Source organism: Vicia villosa, linkage group LG2, assembly GCF_029867415.1.
Source record: "Vicia villosa cultivar HV-30 ecotype Madison, WI linkage group LG2, Vvil1.0, whole genome shotgun sequence".
Lineage (NCBI taxonomy): Eukaryota > Viridiplantae > Streptophyta > Magnoliopsida > Fabales > Fabaceae > Vicia > Vicia villosa.
Window position 1 is genome coordinate 127,812,487 of NC_081181.1, and position 19,745 is coordinate 127,832,231.

Consider the following 19,745-nt stretch of genomic DNA (forward strand, 5'->3'; position numbering starts at 1 on the left):
TACTAAAAGATGTTCCAAACAGCCACTTAATCTGCTATGTAAATCTGTAAACTCAAAATGATATATCTTTTCCAAAGAAATTGTTAATTCCCTTTCTTGGATCCCTTTGTTTCATAATAGATTCTCCAATCAAAACCTGCAGAAAATTTAAAATAGCTACTTTTCAGCTTATTTTCATATGCTCCTTACAATGGATTTAGATAATAGATAATAGCTAATATAAAAAGTTGACTTCAATAATCATAGAAATGAACTTCTCAATACTCATAGCTCTAACTCCTGCTTCTTGTACATAGGCTATATCTTCATAATTAAACAAACCAGATTTCCCTACCATTTAAATAAACCATATAATCATCAGTTTAAAATCAAAAATAAAACCATACAGATCATAAATCATAATAGTCTGATTTGAAAAACTTGAATCGAAAAATGAAAATTGAATGAAAATCAAAACTTGATCCCACAACTGATAGTTTAATCCTCCCTGTTCATTCCTATCCAAGCTTCAAGTTCACATGTTTCTCTATAATCGCACCATCTACAACAAGCAAATAAACAAAATTAAATCGATAAGAAACATAGGCAGAATACGAACACAATCAGAGAAAACCAAAATATACCATTCACAATAAAATGAACAACAATTAGAGACAACTAAATAAATAAGTTAATGAATAGAGATATTTATATACCTTTCGTGTGTTAAATATGTTTGGATCTTAACCCCAAAATGTAGCTCAAGAGGTGAGGTTGCCCTCACATATTTATACACCCAACAGTCCAGGAACCTAAGCAATGTGGGACTTCAAACAAACTCTAACAAACACAAATACCAACTTCAACACCCACCCTCACGCCTAGTGTGGGCCTGGGTCGAATGCCCATATTGCAGTCTTTAACATGCCTCTGATACCATGTTAAATATGTTTAGATCTCAACCTCAAAAGCTAGCTCAAGAGGTGGGGTTGCTCTCACATATTTATACACCCAACAGTCCGGGAACCTAAGCAATGTAGGACTTCAAACAAACTCTAACGAACACAAATACCAACTTCAACACACACCCTCAGCGTGGGACTGGGTCAAATGTCCATATTGCAGTCCTTAACATGGCTCTGATACCATGTTAAATATGTTTGGATCTCAACCCCAAAAGCTATCTCAAGAGGTGAGGTTGCCCTCACATATTATATACACCCAACAGTCTGGGAACCTAAGCAATGTGAGACTTCAAACAAACTCTAACAAACACAAATACCAACTTCAACATCGTGGTCAGCTTCTTATTTTCCGTAAACCGTAAAAGCAATTCCCAGTACTAACCCTCTGAAATATTTAAAAATTGTAAATAATCAAATCAAGAGAAGTGGTGGTTTAACAGCTTGCCAAGTGAAATACACTTACCTTATAATCTTTTCATGGTGTGTCTAGTGTGCATATGTGAGCATTTAATTTGCCTTATCACTGTCTGTTCCAACCATAAGTAAGCTCATATTGATTCCAGCATCTTCACCAACAACAAAAACCTTGACTATCAGATGCAAATTGCAATTATGTTGAACTCAAAAGGATATTTTGTAGTAACTGTAGAGTTTATTCATGATTACAACAATGAGCTATCTAAGAATACCAAAAGAGTCGTACACAATCGGAAAACTATTGTATAGATAACAATAATAATTGCAGCATAACAAATGCTTTGTTTTTTGCATTCACAAAGAAGAAGAAGAAGAAGAAGAAGAAGAAGAAGAAGAAGAAAAATCAATGGCTTCAAATACTTGGATTTGATTGTTTCCAGTAAAGGTGCTTTCCTTGTGACAAACTGATATAAGATTGTTCCAACACTCCAGAGATTTGTCTGGCATTTAATTCATTAACAAATGAAAATCAATTTACCCTAATTTCAATGCAATGATGAAAAACGAAATCAAAATCGAAATCACAATATGAAGATTGCAACAACTGATCTAGAAAAGGAAAGATTGAATCGTAAACTGTGACTCAGATTGAAGAAATCGAAATGAAGTGTATCAGTTACAACAGAGAACTTCTTCAACGCGATAATCGGGGACAACGAACCTACATGGCGCTCTAATATATATTTTGTTGGGTAGGAGAATAAACCTTGTTAAATGTATTTGCACATACTCTGTATACGAAACATTGGTATTAAGAATTGACTTTCCTATGATTCAAAATTATTGTAATGTTAACCAATATCAAATATCTTCTAATCTAATATCTAAATAACAATAGCATTGTTATGTTAGGAAATTGTAGAAAAATAATTGAAAAAATAATTGAAATGACATGTCAACAATATTAATTGTCAAGTGAATAAGATTTAAGTAAGGTGTAGAATAGTCATTTTTATCACTGAAATTAAAAAAGTTTAAAGGTAAAATCAAAAGGATAAACGTGATTTTTCCAGTTACTTTCCTTTTAATAGATAGAAAACTAAAATTTAAAAACATGGAAACCAAAATTGAATTTAAGTCTAAAATAAAATCATTTTAATAATTTTTATTTTCTTATTTAAAATAAAATAAATGTTACAAGTACTTTCTCATAGAAAATTATTAGAATTAAGACAAAAATGATTCTCTATGACAATATTTGTTTAGGTGTTCATTCCCAAAATCCTCACCCAAAGTAATGTTAGTTAGTGATAGTTTCTGGTTAACTTGAACAACTTTTAGCTAAATTCTGCCAGAATCATGGGCGCTTCAGAGTCTACTTTCCCCACCGCGCAGGTAAATTTCTTTCTCTCACTCTCTCGATTCCAATTTTACTGTTCTAACCGTTTCCTTATTCACCGAATTCTCTCAATTCATTGTGACTCTAGACGCCGGATGATCAAATCACCACCGTAACACAGCCGTTGGAAGCGTCCGATCCCATTTTAGAGCGCCTTAAATCTCTCAAAATTGTATGTTTTCTCTTCCTATTTTGATTTTGTTATAATATTTTTTGTTGATTATACTTGTTCGGAGCTGCGAATTTGATGATTCGGTTATTTGTGGTACTGTAGACGCCGCCGGTTTTGACGTCTCTTCCAACGGAAGGTACTTTAACTGATATTCTAGTGAGGAGGCCTTCATCGTCGCCCGGTTCAGGTGATGATCTAGATTCATACTAGATTCTAATTCAATGCTTATTGTTGTAGTTAACTGGTTGTTAGCTACTTAGTATAGAGGATTTATCAAAATAGTGTTATAGTTTATGTATAAATCGATTGCACATTTGAAGATTGAATGAGAGGAAATTCCATATAGTCACTTTATAAGTTGTTTTAACAGCTATGTTATGAATTACTTGTCATAAAATTAGTATAAATAAATTCTTCTGAATGTTTTTGTCGTACTCATGGGATGTGAAAATCTGGTGTGTTTTCAAATACTATTTCTGTATTTCATTTGATTCTAATTACTTATGTTTATAATGTTTGTTTCCAATGTTGTGGGCGGGTATACTTTTCAAGTCTTCTAGCCCTTGAGCTCCGAGCCTCTTAATCATTGCCTGTGTTTTGCTTGTTGCAACTAGGTTAATATGCTTGTTACTGATAAGAATAGATGACTTTTCAAGTTATCATAATAGTTTTAGAGTTTATGCAAGAACCGATTATACAATTAAAGAAGGAATGAGAGGAGTTTCCAGATAACCACTTTATAACCTGTTTTTGCAATTTGTCGTAAGAAATTTATTAAAATCAACTGATAACATGTTATGTGGAGTCGATATCATAAGTTGTTTTTATTAAATCTTTTAAACCCTTGTACAGGTTTAAGGCCATAAAATTAGTATAGATAAACCCTTTGAAATGCTTCTGTTGTACATGGACTGTTTTATTTTTGTGTGTTTTCAAGTACTCTTTCATTTGATTCTAACAACACTTGTGTTTATGATCTTTAATTTCAATGTGGTGTGCTGTTACATTTGTCATGTCTTCTAGCCCTTGAGAGTTGAACATCTTAATCATTGCTTGTTGCGGTTAGGTTAATATCCTCTGCCCTGTATTTACTTCCAGTTAAACTATTAAATTCCTCATTCTAAAACGGGGAAGGGACAATGATATTATTGCCTGGGCTCAAGCCATATTTACTTAACAATGGGATATTTTTTTAGCTGACTAGTTTCCCAAAGAAAAATGAAAACACAGGGATCTATTTTCTCCCAGTTTAGATATTTATTATTTGTCGCATCAACGACAACACATGCTAGATAATCTAGCTTTCGTTGTAAGTGTTTGAGGAATCTCTCTGTTTCCTGTTAAATCTTTTAGCCTGCATTCCGCTATCATAGCTCACAGATAAGAGCTGACTGTCTGAGTATGTCATGTCATGTACTCATGCTAGATTACGATGTTGATGATTACTGGAATGGCATATTGGCATGTCCTTTACTATATGTACCTCTCCTATATAATTTGTTGTTTTTCTAAATACTTTGGTGTTGTAAGCTACAGGTTTTTCAATCACATTTAAATCTTCTTCCTTTTTCTGATTTATCATGTTTATTCTGGTCATTCTTTTTGTATCCTATCAGCTGCATCTAATACCAAAAATTTTATTTGGGATAATACTTAGTTGCTTCCTTTTCATGGTTGAAACAGCTACAGTGAATCCCAAGGTTTTACTTGAGCTCTTCTCAATGTACCGTGATTGGCAGGAAGAAAGAGTCCAAGAGATAAGCAAAAATCAGGTCTGTTTAATATTAGAATAGTTCAATGAATTCAACAAATATTGGACTCTTTATCTTATAATATTCTCACTCTCTCTACTCAGACCAGAGGCAATTTTTCCTTACAAATATAACATTCTTTTTCAAGTGAAATGTCTACATCTTCTGTACCCAAACTCAAACTTACACTTTTAGGGTATCTTTGATAGAAGAAAATGTTATGTTTTCATTAGTAGTTAAAAAGTGTCACCTTGTTTTTTCTGTGTTGAATATTCCACATTTGAATGTGATATAGCTTGAAAGGGTGTTTATAAGTGGTGGGAGGCATCCTTCAACTTACTAGTCGGTGTTGTGGGGTTCAATAATGCTAAATTTTAAGATGGTCTTTGAATTTAGGATCAGTTGGGCTGACTGATATCACCCGCTTGGGTCACAAATCACTCAACTCGCCTTATAAGTTAGATGCTTTGGGCTGATTTACGCTCAAAGCCTCAAACCCAAAATCTAATACTATGTTTCCTTTCTTAGATACTTTTATAGGCTGTTTTCACCATTTCCTGTACATATTTCTAAAACAAAATGAAAACATGACAACATTTTTATAACTAACATTGCAAACAGGAAATTAATAAAATCCCTCAAACCTAACAGCCCTTTAGCATTAGCATTCATTTTGAATTCCTGAAACACCTGTCTGTTAATTGGACAATAAGGGTTGAATTAATTCACCATCAATAGACTAAAAATACTCTCAATTGTCTCATTGCATATTTTTTTGGATAGACAAGTGTTATATTAGTTGTTATTTTTTCTTTACGGTATGGACGTCAGTCTTTTAACTTCTTTGTTCCGTAGTTCAAACTAGTTAAGCTAATGGTAGATATGACAAATTTTATGTGAGGAAAAGACAAAAGGGGAAGGAGAGAGAATAGGATATTTGGCTAGATTTGCTGCACATGGGATGTCACAGGTGGCAGCCTGTGAGTGGTGGGAGAGTCCTAGGAATCAGAATAAATGATTGGAGCTGCTGGTTGTTAGGATCACGCGAAAATGGAGTAGTGAAATATCCACATGGGAGAGTCAAGGCCTCTCTAAGAGCCTCTTTCATTTCTATCTTTCTGCAATTTCTCAGCTTTCTGTTTTTGCTTGTAATACTAGATCCCATTTGAACTCTAGTATATTCAATAAAAATCAGATCTTTCCTATAATATTCTTGCTTCTGTTATTTTCTGCATTTCTAGATTGAACCTATCAGCTACCAGAGTGTTAGTTTTACGATGAGCACAATTGGTTTTTACTCGTAAAATAAAGCTGACTCACAGTGTAACAAACTTAGGGTCTGTTTACTTTGCGAAAACATTTCCTTATAGTTGCATGTTCAATATTTTTGATAAAAAGTGGCCTGGATAGTTAGATTTTGCAAAATAATCAAGCTGAAAAAAATGTTATTTTTTAATATAAAACAAAAATCATTTTCTGTGACGATTGGCACCCTTCAATAATTTTTCTTATTGTATTGATGTTGCTTTACTAAGTGAGTGATATTGTTTCCATTGGTGTTTAGATAATTTTGCCTCTTAAGGAAAATGAACTTGTGTTCCCTATCTGATTTGCAAATGCTATGACTTGCAGGAGGAGATAGAAAACAAAATAGAAGTTGCTGATGCTTTGGCAATCAAACTTCTTCAGCGATATAATCACTCAACGTCGACGATGAAGACTGCTTCACAGCATCTATCAGGAGGTATAATCAGACACTGTTCTTAGGTCTTGCAATATTTGGAATACTGTGATTTGGTTTTCAACATTATAGTAACCCTGTAAAACGAGCTTGCATGATCTGCTAGATTGAAATGAACAATCCCCTCTTTGATTTCTTTACAAGGCTCACCAAATCATATAATACTGATTCATTTTCATATTTATCGCAATGTTTACACAACATCGATATGGTTGAAGAAATAATTAGTAAGGGTTGTGGGACTGTCACCATGCTATGTCTGCTGGTCTTCTATGATTACCTGTAAGCATGTGTTAACTTTATGTTTGGAACGTGCATATCCAGTTCATTCGTTGCAGGTAGAAATTGGAAGGCTCAAAGGAAGGTTGACTGAAGTTATCAGTAACTGCGATGCTTTGTGCAAGAGGATTACCGCAGAGGGCCCAGAACCCCTCCGGTCATCTATCAAACCTTTTGCAATTGCTAAGGCTGATCAAGAAATTTGCTCAAGTTCAACCAACTTGCAAACAGTTACAAAAACAAGTCCACCTTCTGCAGAATAGTAGTTGGACTTAGAGGTTTGATTATTGCTCATATTTTCAGAAGCTTCTTGCATTTTAGTGGAGCTTGAGAGCTTGAAGAGCTTTTGCATCAAAGTCACGTGATTGAGTAATTTTGTGTGGACCATGCTTTGGATGGAGGGAACAAAGCTTTTCACTTATTGAGATCTAACTCATGGCAACTTTAGAGCAATAGGGCCATGTTACATTGCTTCTATTTTAGGGAGCTTTGGATCCCATCACCGACACTCAAAGTTTGGGCTTGCTAATTGGATGCCAAAAATTGAAAGAAGGTCGCGACAAGTGATCAGACGTGAAGCTATTTTTCATTTCATTTTGTCATTTTTTAAGTTAGTGATTTTGGGATGACCCCACTATAGTTTAAGGCAGATTTCATTATAAAACGCGCACATGATAATGTAATTGTTCAACATTGCTATTTTAACAAATAAAGGTTGTTTTTGTTTGTTCTCAATTGTTCACAAATTAAATATGTACTCGAGTACTAATAATTTCTTTTATCAATTAATATAAAGCTGGGTACCCCAAGATAGATCTGGTCTAAAGGTAGATCTCTTTGGTTTACATTTACATGGTATTAGTGCGGGGGAGGTTCAAATTGAGAATTTGTGTCCAAATGACAAAAATACCGAAATCGCTAGGTTGGACGTCAACACCAGAGTTTGAATCCTAGCTCTCACGTCAAATACCAAGGTTTGAACCCTAGCTCTCACAGTTGTGAGTAAGTTTTTAATGGTTATCACCACTGTCTACAAACCCAAAAAATTGAGAATTTGTTTCATTTCATGAAAATACTTGTGCTTTGCTGGAGAATGAAGGTAGATTGGTATAACAGTCTCTCAGGAGACTTCTCCCTTCTCTCTGATGCCATCATAAGCTCTACTCATTCCAGTGTCATGTTCATAGATCTAAACACATTTTCTTAGATCTACTCAAATGTGACAAGAATAAAGCCAAAATGTGTAAGTTACATAAAGTTTACCACACTGTAAAAAGTAGCAGATACATTTTGAATAACATTTCAGTAGATGGTGAGAAATGCAGAACTCAATAGGTGATCAGATTCAATCCCCTTTGAATCAGGGCCTCATCTGCAACCGCAAATAAATTCACATAACCCAATATACCAAATTCTAGTAGTGTCCCGCCGTTTTGCGTGTTATAGAAACAAAGGAAGTAAAAAGTACCAAAAAAAAAGAAGAACAAGTGCAAAATACCAAAACAGTATGGATGTAGACTTGTTGATATTTATCAAATCATTGGGCTTACAGAGAGAAATAAATCTAACAATAAACAAGTACAAAATACAAAATAAATAACAACTCCAAAACCGTATTATGTAAAACAGCTCATAGCTTTAATTAAAATGAAATTAAACTCCTTCACTATGAAAACGAATCTCTGAAAATAACAGCAACATAATTATATAACTTGAGAAAGAAGCAAAAGTCATTAAAAAAGGGGAAAATCACATCAAGGTTGTTGCTGAGCATCAATGTAACCAGCATCAACAAGCACTTTCTCCTTCTTAGCCATTTCAACATCATTATCAACCATCATTCTAACAAGCTCTTCAAAACTAACCTTAGGTTTCCATCCAAGAACTTTCTTAGCTTTAGTTGCATCCCCTTTCAGATTATCAACTTCAGTAGGACGAAAATACCTCTTATCAATAACAACATGATCCTTCCAATTCAAACCCACATAACCAAAAGCAACTTGCAAAAACTCTTCCACCGTATGCGAATCCTCCGTCGCAACAACATAATCATCAGGCTTCTCTTGTTGCAGCATCAACCACATTGCTTCGACGTAATCACCAGCAAATCCCCAATCTCTCGAAGCCTGAAGGTTTCCGAGAAACAGCTTACTTTGAAGCCCGATCTTGATCCTACCAACAGCACGAGTAATCTTCCTCGTCACGAAATTCTCTCCTCGCCGCGGAGATTCATGATTGAAGAGAATTCCATTACAAGCGTAGATTCCATACGCTTCACGGTAGTTAACAGTGTACCAATGCGCCGCGACTTTGGACGCGGCGTAAGGCGAACGAGGATGAAACGGAGTTGTCTCCGATTGCGGCGGTGGAGTTGATCCAAACATCTCAGAAGATCCAGCTTGATAGTATCGAATGTGAGATCTACCAGACGCGTCTATGTGAGATCGGACGGCTTCCAGTAAACGGAGAGCACCGGTGGCGACAACATCCGCGGTGTAATCAGGGATCTCGAAGGAAACAGCGACATGAGATTGAGCGGCGAGGTTGTAGACTTCGTCGGGGAGGATTATATCGAGCCAGCGACGGAGAGAAGAAGCGTCGGAGAGATCGGCGTAGTGAAGCTTCATACGAGCTTTGTGAGCGTTGTGTGGATCTACATAAATGTGATCGATTCGTTGCGTGTTGAAATTGGAAGAACGACGGATTAAGCCGTGAACTTCGTAGCCTTTGTTGAGGAGAAATTCCGTTAGGTATGATCCGTCTTGGCCGGTGATTCCGGTGATTAATGCTACTTTGGGAGGTGGAGTTGCGTCGCCGTTAGTTGACGCCGTTGGGATTGTGGATCCTGAATCGGCCATTGTTAGGGAAAAGAGATGATTTTGAATAATGGTGAGAGAGATTGAAGAAATGAGATCTCGCTAAGGCTTTATTTATGGAGGAAATGTGAAGGACGCGGTTTCTCGTTCTGGGATTCACGATTTCGCACTGTAAAATTATTTGATTCTCGGACTTTCTTATTCAAGATCTTAAACTTGTTTTTTAATTGAAAAGTATATTCAAATTCTTTTTTTAATTGTGCTTAATGCTATATTATCAATATATTTCCCTTTTTAAAACAAAATAATCTGTATATTACTAATAGTATTTGTTTGTAAATATTTATGTGAAAATAAATATATATATATATTCCTTGATATCTAGATATCCCTTTTTGATATATTAAGCAAAAAGTTGTCGGTATAAAATATTTTACACGGTTAGTGCATCACAACCCTTAAAAAAAATTATTTTATATGTGATTTAAAAAAGTCAAACTTCTATAAAAATTAACGGTTATAATTTCATTGTGCTTTACACAGACGGTGTATTTCCATTAAATCCATTATTAATTACATGTTTGTTAAAATTAATAGTATTTTAAAATGATTTATGTTTAGAACTCCTATATGGGTCAGGGCTTGTTCCCGGTGATGAGGAACTTTGTTCGATGTTATTTTTTTGCTATCAGAGAGCAAGCTCACGTGGGAGTGAAAAGCTTGTATTCTTGGTGATATGTCGTGTTTATTTGAGTTGTCCCCCTGAGCCTTATATGGGCCTAGGGTTCAGTGAACTCCTAAGAAGTGGTAATTGCTCCCTCTTAACTGGAGGAGCCGTTGACTACCTATTTTTTAGAGAGTCTTGTGCATGACTTCACACATGCAATTATGGGTTGGTTAAACACTATTGTCCATGTTTTTCTTTAGGACGAGCCCCGTGTTACATGAGAGTTATATTTTGGGCGACGCGTCATGGGACGGGCACTCAGCGAGGGACGTATGTGGCCCCAATTGGCAGCTCTCATAAATATATCACTGCATAATCCCTTAAGCAAGAAGGCTTGTAAAGTGCGAAGTGTTTTAAGCTTCTCATTTCTTTCGGTTGAAATTTGTGGTTAGGGGAGAATCCTCTGGCTATGGGTGAATCCCTTAGTTGGGAGGTGACTCCCTCAATTATAGGCGGCTCCTTCAGTTGGGGGAGAGTCTCTCAGTTAGGGTGCGAGTCCCTCGGTTAAGGACAAATCCCTTAGTTAGGAGGCAAGTCCCTCGGTTAGGAGGAGCGTCTCTCAGTAAGAGGAGACTCCTTCAGTTGAGGGCGGGTTTCTTAGTTAAGGGGTGAATGACTCAGTTAGAGAAGAGTCCCTCGGTTAGAGGTGACTCCCTTAGTTAAGAAGCGGGCCCTTTAGTTAGAAGCAACTCCTTTAGTTGGCGGTGAGTCCCTTAGTTAGGGGGTGAGTCTCTCAGTTAGAAGCGAGCCTCTCATTTAGGGGAGAGTTTCTCAGTCAGAGGCGGCTCCCTCGGTTAAAGGTGATTCATCACCCTTTTTCCCGATGCCTTCTAAGTAGCTTATGTGTCAAACATCAATCGAATGATCTTATGGATGTCAAAACGCCAGTCAGTTATGAAAGCTTAATTGGGAAAGGAGTATGTGTGGCATTTAATGCAACTTATGATGATTTTCATGGGGAGTCTAACCTATTTCCTTACATGTGTCCTTAATTCGTGGAGACTTTTACATTCTCTGCATCTGTTACTCTATTAAGTGTGTATGTTGCTTGTGCCATTGGTTTTTTCCTATAAAGGGTCCTGACATAAAAGCGCTTCCCTTTTGTTTACTCGGAGAAACTTATAGACACAAAAGGTCTTCTTTTGGGTTCAGATAGGAAAGGGGAGATTACGAGTTCGTCATTCTCCCAAGGATATAAGCACTACAATTCTTTAGCTCATTCGTTCTCGTCGGAAACTCATGGCTAGGAAGAAAGCAAAATATGTTCATGTTCAAGACATTGTATCCTTGTATTCAAGTTTTGACATGATCAAGGGGTTCCGTCAAGGTTTTGGATTTTCTAGTACATGCCACGAAGAGGACTTGATCCTAGAGTCTTGTTCAGAAATAGAAAGAGCTAACACGGTCACCATGGATGGGTGGTTTATCCTCTCCTTATTTTAACTTGCAGCTTCCCGTTATTTATGAGCTGGAAGTTATGATTCCTTTTACGCCTTTAGAAGTGGACTTCCAAATGACCATTTATGTCACACCTTCTCAGATCACGCCCAATGTGTGGAGCATTCTTAGAGATTTTTAGATTATTTGTTGTAATATGGGTGTCTCTCCTATTGTCTGGGCATTCCTTTGTTTCTTTGTCGTATAGATCATCCATATTTGTGCCAGGATAAATTTATGCACCTTGTCAGGTTGGCATTTATTTGAACCCTACGCAGAGCATTATGAGTACTAGAAAGATAGATTAGTGCGGGTTAGAGGAGGAGACAATGCCTCCATGAAGACACAAGAGTAACAGGTGTCATTCGTTTCTCCCTATCATGGTCAACAAATCCTTAGCCCATCAAAGGGATAGACTCCAGGGCCCTTTCTCCCCTTAAACGAGAGGTGATCTAGATTTTGAGCTGCTTCAAACTCATGAACTCTTGTACTCTAATTACCTTGGACCGAGAAGACGGTGGTGGGGTATAAAAGTACACGAGTAAGCTTTATGGTATGAAAGGAACCATCTAACTTGATCTTTTTTTTACTATTTTTTATGTGTTAACAATGCCTTTTCGCTTGGAATATGACTAGAGTCTCACTTAGCGAGAGGAGGGAGTGCTTGGTTCGAGTAAAAGCCAAGCAATGTCCGAAGGCCATGCTCTCGCCCTTCCCTAAAGATCTAACCGTGGTTGAAGAAAAGCAGCAGGGCGAGACATCTTGTGATGGGGAAGCTCGCCCTCCTAAGAATCAAAGGCGATGGGAGGTTCTTCAGGACCTTCGGGAACCCTCCAGACGGCCGATGAAGGAGGAATGGCAAGTGGGCACATGTTCCTACGGATGGAGCTCTTAGACCCTCACTATGGAGTGACTTTTCATTTAACTCAGTGTAATTCTCTAGGAGTTCTCTCTTTCTCTCTTCCAAGTAATTTTCCTGGTGACTATCAGTCGCTTCATAACAAGTTTTCCTCACATTTAACAAACCTCTTAGAGGTCCAAATGTTGAGGTGCCTCCTAGTGGAGAGAGTCCATCAGGAAAAACATCTTTGGACAATCCGAGAGTTGTAATCCAGGAAGGACTTCATCATAGGAAGTGTTTAATAGGGTCAGAAGACGGTAGCAGTAATGACAAAGGAACAAGATAATTTGAGGATCCTCACCAAGGAAGTGGCCACAAAGGCCTTAGCTAGCGTTGAAGGATGAAAACGCCTAATGAGATCACTCGAGAAAGCTATATGCTCTATAAAAGGTGTGAAGGAGGAGGTGTCATCGCTCAAGGACAAAGTTGCGGCCAACCATGACTAGTATTTTGAGAGGGAGATGGAACATGTGGCTATCTTCTACCCAAAACTTGAGTCAGATGGACCTGTTCCAAGTGGTTCGAGACAGCTGGCTGGTGGATGACAAGTAGATCCCCTGCGCCTTGACCCCTTTTTGTAATTTGTCCTCTTCTAGAGAATTTTGTAGTAACTTAGTCTGCTTATTAATTTTGTATGTTATCTTTCTTTGTATAACTCATTTTTACATGCAATCTTTTCTCAACTCATACCAACGCAAAAATGATCCTTTATGCTTGGACCCCAAGCTCATGATCGTCCTAAACAGGCGGCGGTGGTTCTTTGGTTGGGATCTTTCATATTTAGTCTCTAAAAAATTGGTGGCAAGGATTATTTTATGAAGGTTCGTGTATTAATAGCCCCCATGAGCAGCAAGGATCTTCCTTGAATGAGTAACATGTTATATTGCCTTCAACGGTGGCAAGGACCACTCATAAGGATACACATTGTTTGTAATCATCTCAAAGCGCGACAAGGATCCCTTATAAGGACTCAACATTTGTAATTGCCTCAAAGGGAGGCAAGGATCTCTCGTAAGGATCCAGTGTTTTGATCGCCTTAAAGGGCAGCAAGGATCCCTTGTAAGGATCCAACATTTTGATCGTCTTAAAGAGCGACAAGGATCCCTTGTATAGATCCAACATTTTCATCATCTCGGGGGGCAAAAAGGATCCCTCGTAGGGATCCAAAATTTTTATATCCTCCATGGGCATCGAGGATCCCTCGTAGGGATCCAACATGTTGGTCGCCTCAAAGGGATCCAGCGTTAGTGATTTCACCGCAATATGGTTTCTTTATGTTTCCTGCAAATAAAGAGAGGAGATATAACAATGAAAACACCCGTGAGATGATAAAATAAGGAGCCTCATTAAAATCCCTCGCCCCTTATAAGGCACAAAAGGGAAAAGACTGTGTCCCTAGAAAAAAACTTGTCCTTACAAGTGACAGATATATAATACTCGCCTGATAAAAAATAATAGCAAATCAACCAACCAACAATAAAGTAAAAAGGCATCAAGGGTATTTCCACCAAGGCTTCAATCTCTTATCTTTTTGCTCTTTTGAGGGGGAGCCTCTTCACCTTGGCGAGTTTCTTCTAGTAGATTTATTCTCGAACCAACCTTCCATGTATTCACACCTAGAGTTTAAACTCTTTTCAGCTTAAAATTCATCGTGTAACATTTCTTGCCAATTTATTGGTCTCCTTTGATGACTATAATCCGCCCGTCTAAGGGCGGGTATTTCATGCACAAATACAAAGTAGATAAGGTGGTGCCCAGCTAAATAAAACTTTATTGCTCTATAATCATATTATAAGAAGATGGAGTTTTTATAACTAGATACCTTACCTTGATCTCCTTGGCCTGTTCTCTCGCTCTAAAGGTGATCTTTAACATTATGTAGCCTTTCACTTGTACTTGCTCCCCGGAGAACCTACTTAGTGATCCCTTGAAATATTTTTGGTTGTATGGATCAAGGATGAGCCTCTCAAATACATTCCAATAATTCGTATTAGAGGGGATCCCTTGATCTACGAGAGCACTTACGATTTTCCAATTATCACACCTAACGATAATGATTATGGGATCATTGTTGTGAGGGTAGATGCTTGTTGCATCCTTTTCTAAAAAGGGGGTCTTCATCTCTGGAGTCTTTGTCTAACCTTCCTTCAGTTCCTTGATGAGATCCTCTATATTCAATACATAGTGGGCACACCTTTTATAGGTGGATCTAGTCTCCCCGTACCCAATAAATCCATCTGAAATTACATTGAGCGTATGACATACGATCTTATCGACCTCTTGTTTGGATGGCTCCTTTCTCTTTCTGGATCTTGAGTTCATGCATCATCGTGTCCACAAGATTTGGACCGGCAAGACCCTTTGGAGGGATATCCTTTGACATATTTTTTGAGGTGTCCCTCTTGGATCAATTGTTTGATCTCCTTCTGGAGCTGGAAGAAATCTTCTATGTGGTGTTATTTAACTTTATAGAAATTACACCGTCTGCGTGGCTCAGGTTGTCGCACGCTCGCGAAAAATGAACAGAGTCGCCACTAATATATTTATCCCATAAGGGAAAGGAATACCAGGAAACCTAACAAAGGGTAAGAACAAGGTCTTGCAATCAGAGAATCAAGGCACGGGAATCGGTTACGCAAGGGGAAGGTATTAGCACCCCTCGCGCCAATCGTACTCGATGGTATCCACCTATGTTTGTTTCTATCTAAAGGGTGTGTACTATGTCTACATGCGAAAGGAATGCAAAAGAAATACGGGGAAAAGAAGGATTTATTTACAAATGTGCTCGTTCAAGCCCCGCGACTTGATGCCTACGTATCCTTTTCAGGAATCAGAGCGCCGTAGTTTGGCTCACATGTTTCTGTTTGTTTTTGTGTTTTTTAGTTGGGCGGAGTTAACGCTCGCGCTCTTGCAAAAGGGGACAGCCTAGGATGCAATAGAGCGGAGATAACAATGCCCTTAAGAAAGGAGAGAAGAGAGAGAGTTTGAGTGTTTCGAGGAAATCCCTAAGGCAAGGGAAACTCGAGTTACTCTTTGGTTTGTGTCTTTTAGAATTTGGGAACTTACGCCCGAATGGTTCCCTAAAGCAAGGGAGATCCAAGCACTCGAATGATTCCCTAAAGCAAGGGAGATTCAAGCTTCCATCCCCTTTTTAATGATTTTCACTTTTTTATTAATGTTTTTTAAGTGTTTTCTTTGTATTTTTTATAGGGATTTTATTTGAGTATTTATTAGATGTTTTAATGTTGTAAAAGAAAAAGAAAATGATAAAGGGGGAAACTAGCCTAAGTATCTAAGCCTAGAGTTATTCTAATTCTAATTCCTAATAGAATGGGGAAAAAGTTATTTAAGTTGATTAAAATCAACTTTAATAACTAAGGGATATTTTTGGTATTTCATAATATGTTGAAAATATTCACAAAATAGAAGAATTAAAGTCTATACAAATTATGAAAATTATTCACAAGCAATTTCATTTTTTATTCATGTTAGAAACTAATTTTTGAATTAAGACTAAAAACTATTATTTTTATGGTTAATCAACCAATCAAAAATCAAAGGAAACAACAATTAAAAAAATCAATTAAAAGAAAATAAAATTCTAAGAAGTCTAATTGAGTGAAAATGTTTTTTGTCAATTTTTATTTAAGAAAAAGAATTATTATGCAAAAAGAATTAAAATCAATTTTTATTATTTGTTTTCTACTAATCAGCAAAGGGGGTGCATCAGTATTTTCAGAATGAACTACAATTAGTTGGAGCAAAACAGGGCCTAAAATGGGGGGTAAAAACAAACAAAAGTGCTAAGGCCCAGGTTCAGAAGCGTACGGTGTATCAGCAAACAGGAGGTGTGATTCAGGAAAAGTCCCAGGCCTAACTAATCTCGTGGCCCAACGGTGCATTATCTGCCTATTCTATTTCATTTTAATTGCTTTGTTTTTTTTAGTTAGCATGTGATTTATAGTTATTAACGTGACACAGCAAAAACACACATGGGTATCAATTGGTCAAGATGATTTTAAGTCAGAAAAAGACAAAAACGAAGTGTCCTAGCCAATCAAAATTAAACACAGAATTTCCAATCATTTGAATAAAAACAAAAGTAAAGATTCAAGGGAGATAAGCCAATAACACCATGCCACGTATGCTGACGGAAAGAGGAAGCAGACAAAATGAAACAGACGCCGGAGCAAAGCTACGGTCATCTTCTCCGGTTCACCACCGCCGGAACTAGTACAACTTCGCCCAGAAAACTACCAAATCACCACTACCTTACTCGATTTTCAACGCTGAACCCGAATCTCCTGTTTGTTTTCCTATTCAAGCCCCCTAACATGCTAACTGATCGCGATTCTAAAAACCCTAACCTCTACAACATTCACTACACATTGCATTGTATGCATCAATAGATTCCCTATCTTCTGCTGAACCATAAAACGCCATTAAAACACACAACAACGTGAAGCGAGCAGGCATCGGAGTTAATACTTTCAAGAACCAACGGATACATACAAACACGCCATTAGCTATGCTATACGAATCCTAACCATGCTGCTAATATGCGGAGAAGGAAACAGGATCGCTTACCTGAAGCAAACTCTTGAATCAACGACGAAGAACTCTATTGCTTTTTACTCTTTAATCTTGATGAAGATGAGCTTCCCGATGATGATTGCAGGTCGATGATGATGCTGGCCGGATCTTGATGATGGAGTTTGTGCCGACTGAACCTTGAAAATGATAGTAGAGATTGATGGAGGTGATGGTGGTGTTCTTGAAGAAGATGAAGTTGTGATTCGAATGAGAGTGGCGTTGCAGTGGTGGTTGTGGTGGAATTCATAGGATGAAGATGAAGATTGCTACGCCATTCTGTTATGGTGGTTAGAGGTGGTTGTGGTGGTGGTGGTGATGAAGCTATGGTGATGATGGAGGTTGAAGGTGGATGAAGTTCATGAAGCTATGGAAGTTGTTAGAGTTTGTTACACAATATAACAAACTTTTGATGAAGGGAAGGGATGAAAAAATGGAGAGGAGAGTGGAGAGGTTTGAAAACTGAAAAAAGAGAAGAATGAATCGTGTCTTTGGATTTGTGAAGGGTTTTGAGTTTATATAGTGAGGTGAGGTTGCATGAAGAAAGTGTATCATGAGTGTGGGGCTTATTTTCATGCATGCGGCAAAAGTTATGTCATTTGTGGAAAACATTTTATGGCTTTTTCGTTTCAGACTGGTGCACGAGTTTGAGACCTTACAACTCTCACCATGAGCCACCAGTTGCTTTGATTCATCCATCAACATGAAGAGCACATGGAATAGAATAGGTTTTGTGTTGGAGACATCTTGAGATGAGATCTGGCATAGGAGGAAGACTCGTATGAAACAAAGGTGGGCACCAGCATTTGGACACGCATGCACAGCACAACTCCTGGCCTAGGTCTTCGTCAAAAATGTGACTTTGCGAGGGCACGACTTTGAGTGCCTCTATCTTGCTCATTACATGTCCAATTGATATGATTCATGGCTCTTTGGAAAGAGGACATAGCAAGGAGTAGTTTGACACTAATATTGTTCAAAATGGAGACTTGTGGAGGGAGAAAATTGAACTTGAATTCAGCCCACCATGTGTTTGTAGAAATGCCTTGCGCATGACTTGGATCTTGGCCTGCCTGATGCTGCATTCTGGCCAGTGTGAGGGCATGACTTTGAACACCCACAATTGATTCAATATCCACCCAATTGGATTAATTCTTGTTTCATTGCATAGAGGGCATGGAGGAGAGGATAATGATACCAAGTTTGAGCTTATAGCATTTTTGTACATCTCTGAAATCAGCTTGCAATTTGGCATGCCACATGCTTGATGAAATGTCTGGTCATGACCTGGCCCATGACCTGGATTGTGACTTGGTCCAAATGACTTTCCAGCAACTTCAAACCTCAATAACTCTCTAACCAAGCTTCAAATGAAAAAGTGTCCAACTACAAAGTTGTTCTCCTCCATGAGAGGAACAACTTTGATGTTGGAAATTTCTCCAGAAAATGTCATTTGCCACGTGTAACTTGATGGTAAAGTGGACTGTTTAACAAGATTTAAAATGCCAAAATTTTTCTAAGTATGAAAACTTTCCATTTTTTGTTATTTTTCTATTTTTGGCCACTTTTGTCAAACTCCCGATTTTAGTCGTTCCTCGACTTTTCTTGACCGATTTTCCACCAAAAGTCAATATTTGAATAAATCTTCTGATTTTGACCCGAAAGTCAACTGTTTTGATTTTTCCGATTATTGATGGAATTCTTGATTAAATCTCCTCTAGTCAAATCCAGTCAAATGAATACATCCACATAGTTAATATGAAAGCTTCTCACTCATAAAATCCATTCCTGATTAAATGTTAACCAGAAAGTCAACTGGTTGACTTTGGTCAAGGAAACCCCGATTAAGAGGATCAGATGACTTATATACTTGTACATTCTTGCCAATGCTATGAACTGGCTGAAAACCCTGATCTCAAGAGGTCTTGGGCAAGCTGATGACACCCCACATTAGGCTTCAAGTCTCTCCTTCTGACCAAGGACCAATGATACAGATGCATGCAATGATATGACCTAAACGGATGTATGTACATGAAACTATGAAATGCATGAGCCTAATCCAGATAAAATTGAAAGGGTAGGACAAATTTGGGGTATGACAGATGCCCCTATTTAATCGTCTTAAACCTGAAGGTGAGATTGGCGTTAGCCTTTCGAACATTCGAGGTAGAAGAAGATTAAATATCAAAGTACCAAAAATTTGTCCTAAAGAGAAGATGGTGTAAGTGATATCCTTATTTTTTATTTTGATATCTGCTGGGGAAAGAGAATTTTTGTTTTTCTGGTGGAAGAATTTACAATGAGTAATGGATTTGAATGGTGGTAGTAACATAGCCGAGGTGCCAATACAGGTTTTCAAAGAGAATGGTTATATGAGACAATGACTGAAGGGAGAAGATCTCGTGCGATCTACGACTCAACATCGGGAGAAGATCTCGTACGATCTTCAGGACTGAAAGGAAAAAGATCTCGTGCGATCTATGACTCAACATCGACTCGACAACAGGAGAGGATCTCGTACGATCTTTGGGACGGAAAGGGAATAGACCTCGTGCGATCTACGATCAACAT

At 37.7% G+C, this 19,745-nt stretch overlaps 2 protein-coding genes across 3 annotated transcripts; one reads left to right on the forward strand and one right to left on the reverse strand.

Annotated features, from left to right (window-relative positions):
- Nucleotides 1-2,598: 2,598 nt before the first annotated feature.
- LOC131652046 (uncharacterized) lies at nt 2,599-7,650 on the forward strand. Of its 2 annotated transcripts, none has more exons than XM_058921819.1 (6): nt 2,599-2,756; nt 2,849-2,932; nt 3,035-3,113; nt 4,616-4,704; nt 6,316-6,427; nt 6,749-7,650. In XM_058921819.1, exons 1-6 carry the CDS (start codon nt 2,721-2,723, stop codon nt 6,964-6,966), a joined length of 618 nt encoding a protein of 205 aa, XP_058777802.1. In that variant the 5' UTR covers nt 2,599-2,720; the 3' UTR covers nt 6,967-7,650. The 2 variants fall into 2 exon arrangements, with proteins under 2 accessions (XP_058777802.1, XP_058777801.1); XM_058921818.1 differs by having other exon boundaries at nt 3,035-3,119; nt 6,749-7,634.
- Nucleotides 7,651-8,296: 646 nt separating this feature from the next.
- Nucleotides 8,297-9,715, reverse strand: LOC131652045 (GDP-mannose 4,6 dehydratase 1). The gene has a single exon (XM_058921817.1). The coding sequence runs from the start codon at nt 9,559-9,561 to the stop codon at nt 8,458-8,460; it is 1,104 nt and encodes a 367-aa protein (XP_058777800.1). The 5' UTR covers nt 9,562-9,715; the 3' UTR covers nt 8,297-8,457.
- Nucleotides 9,716-19,745: the final 10,030 nt, after the last annotated feature.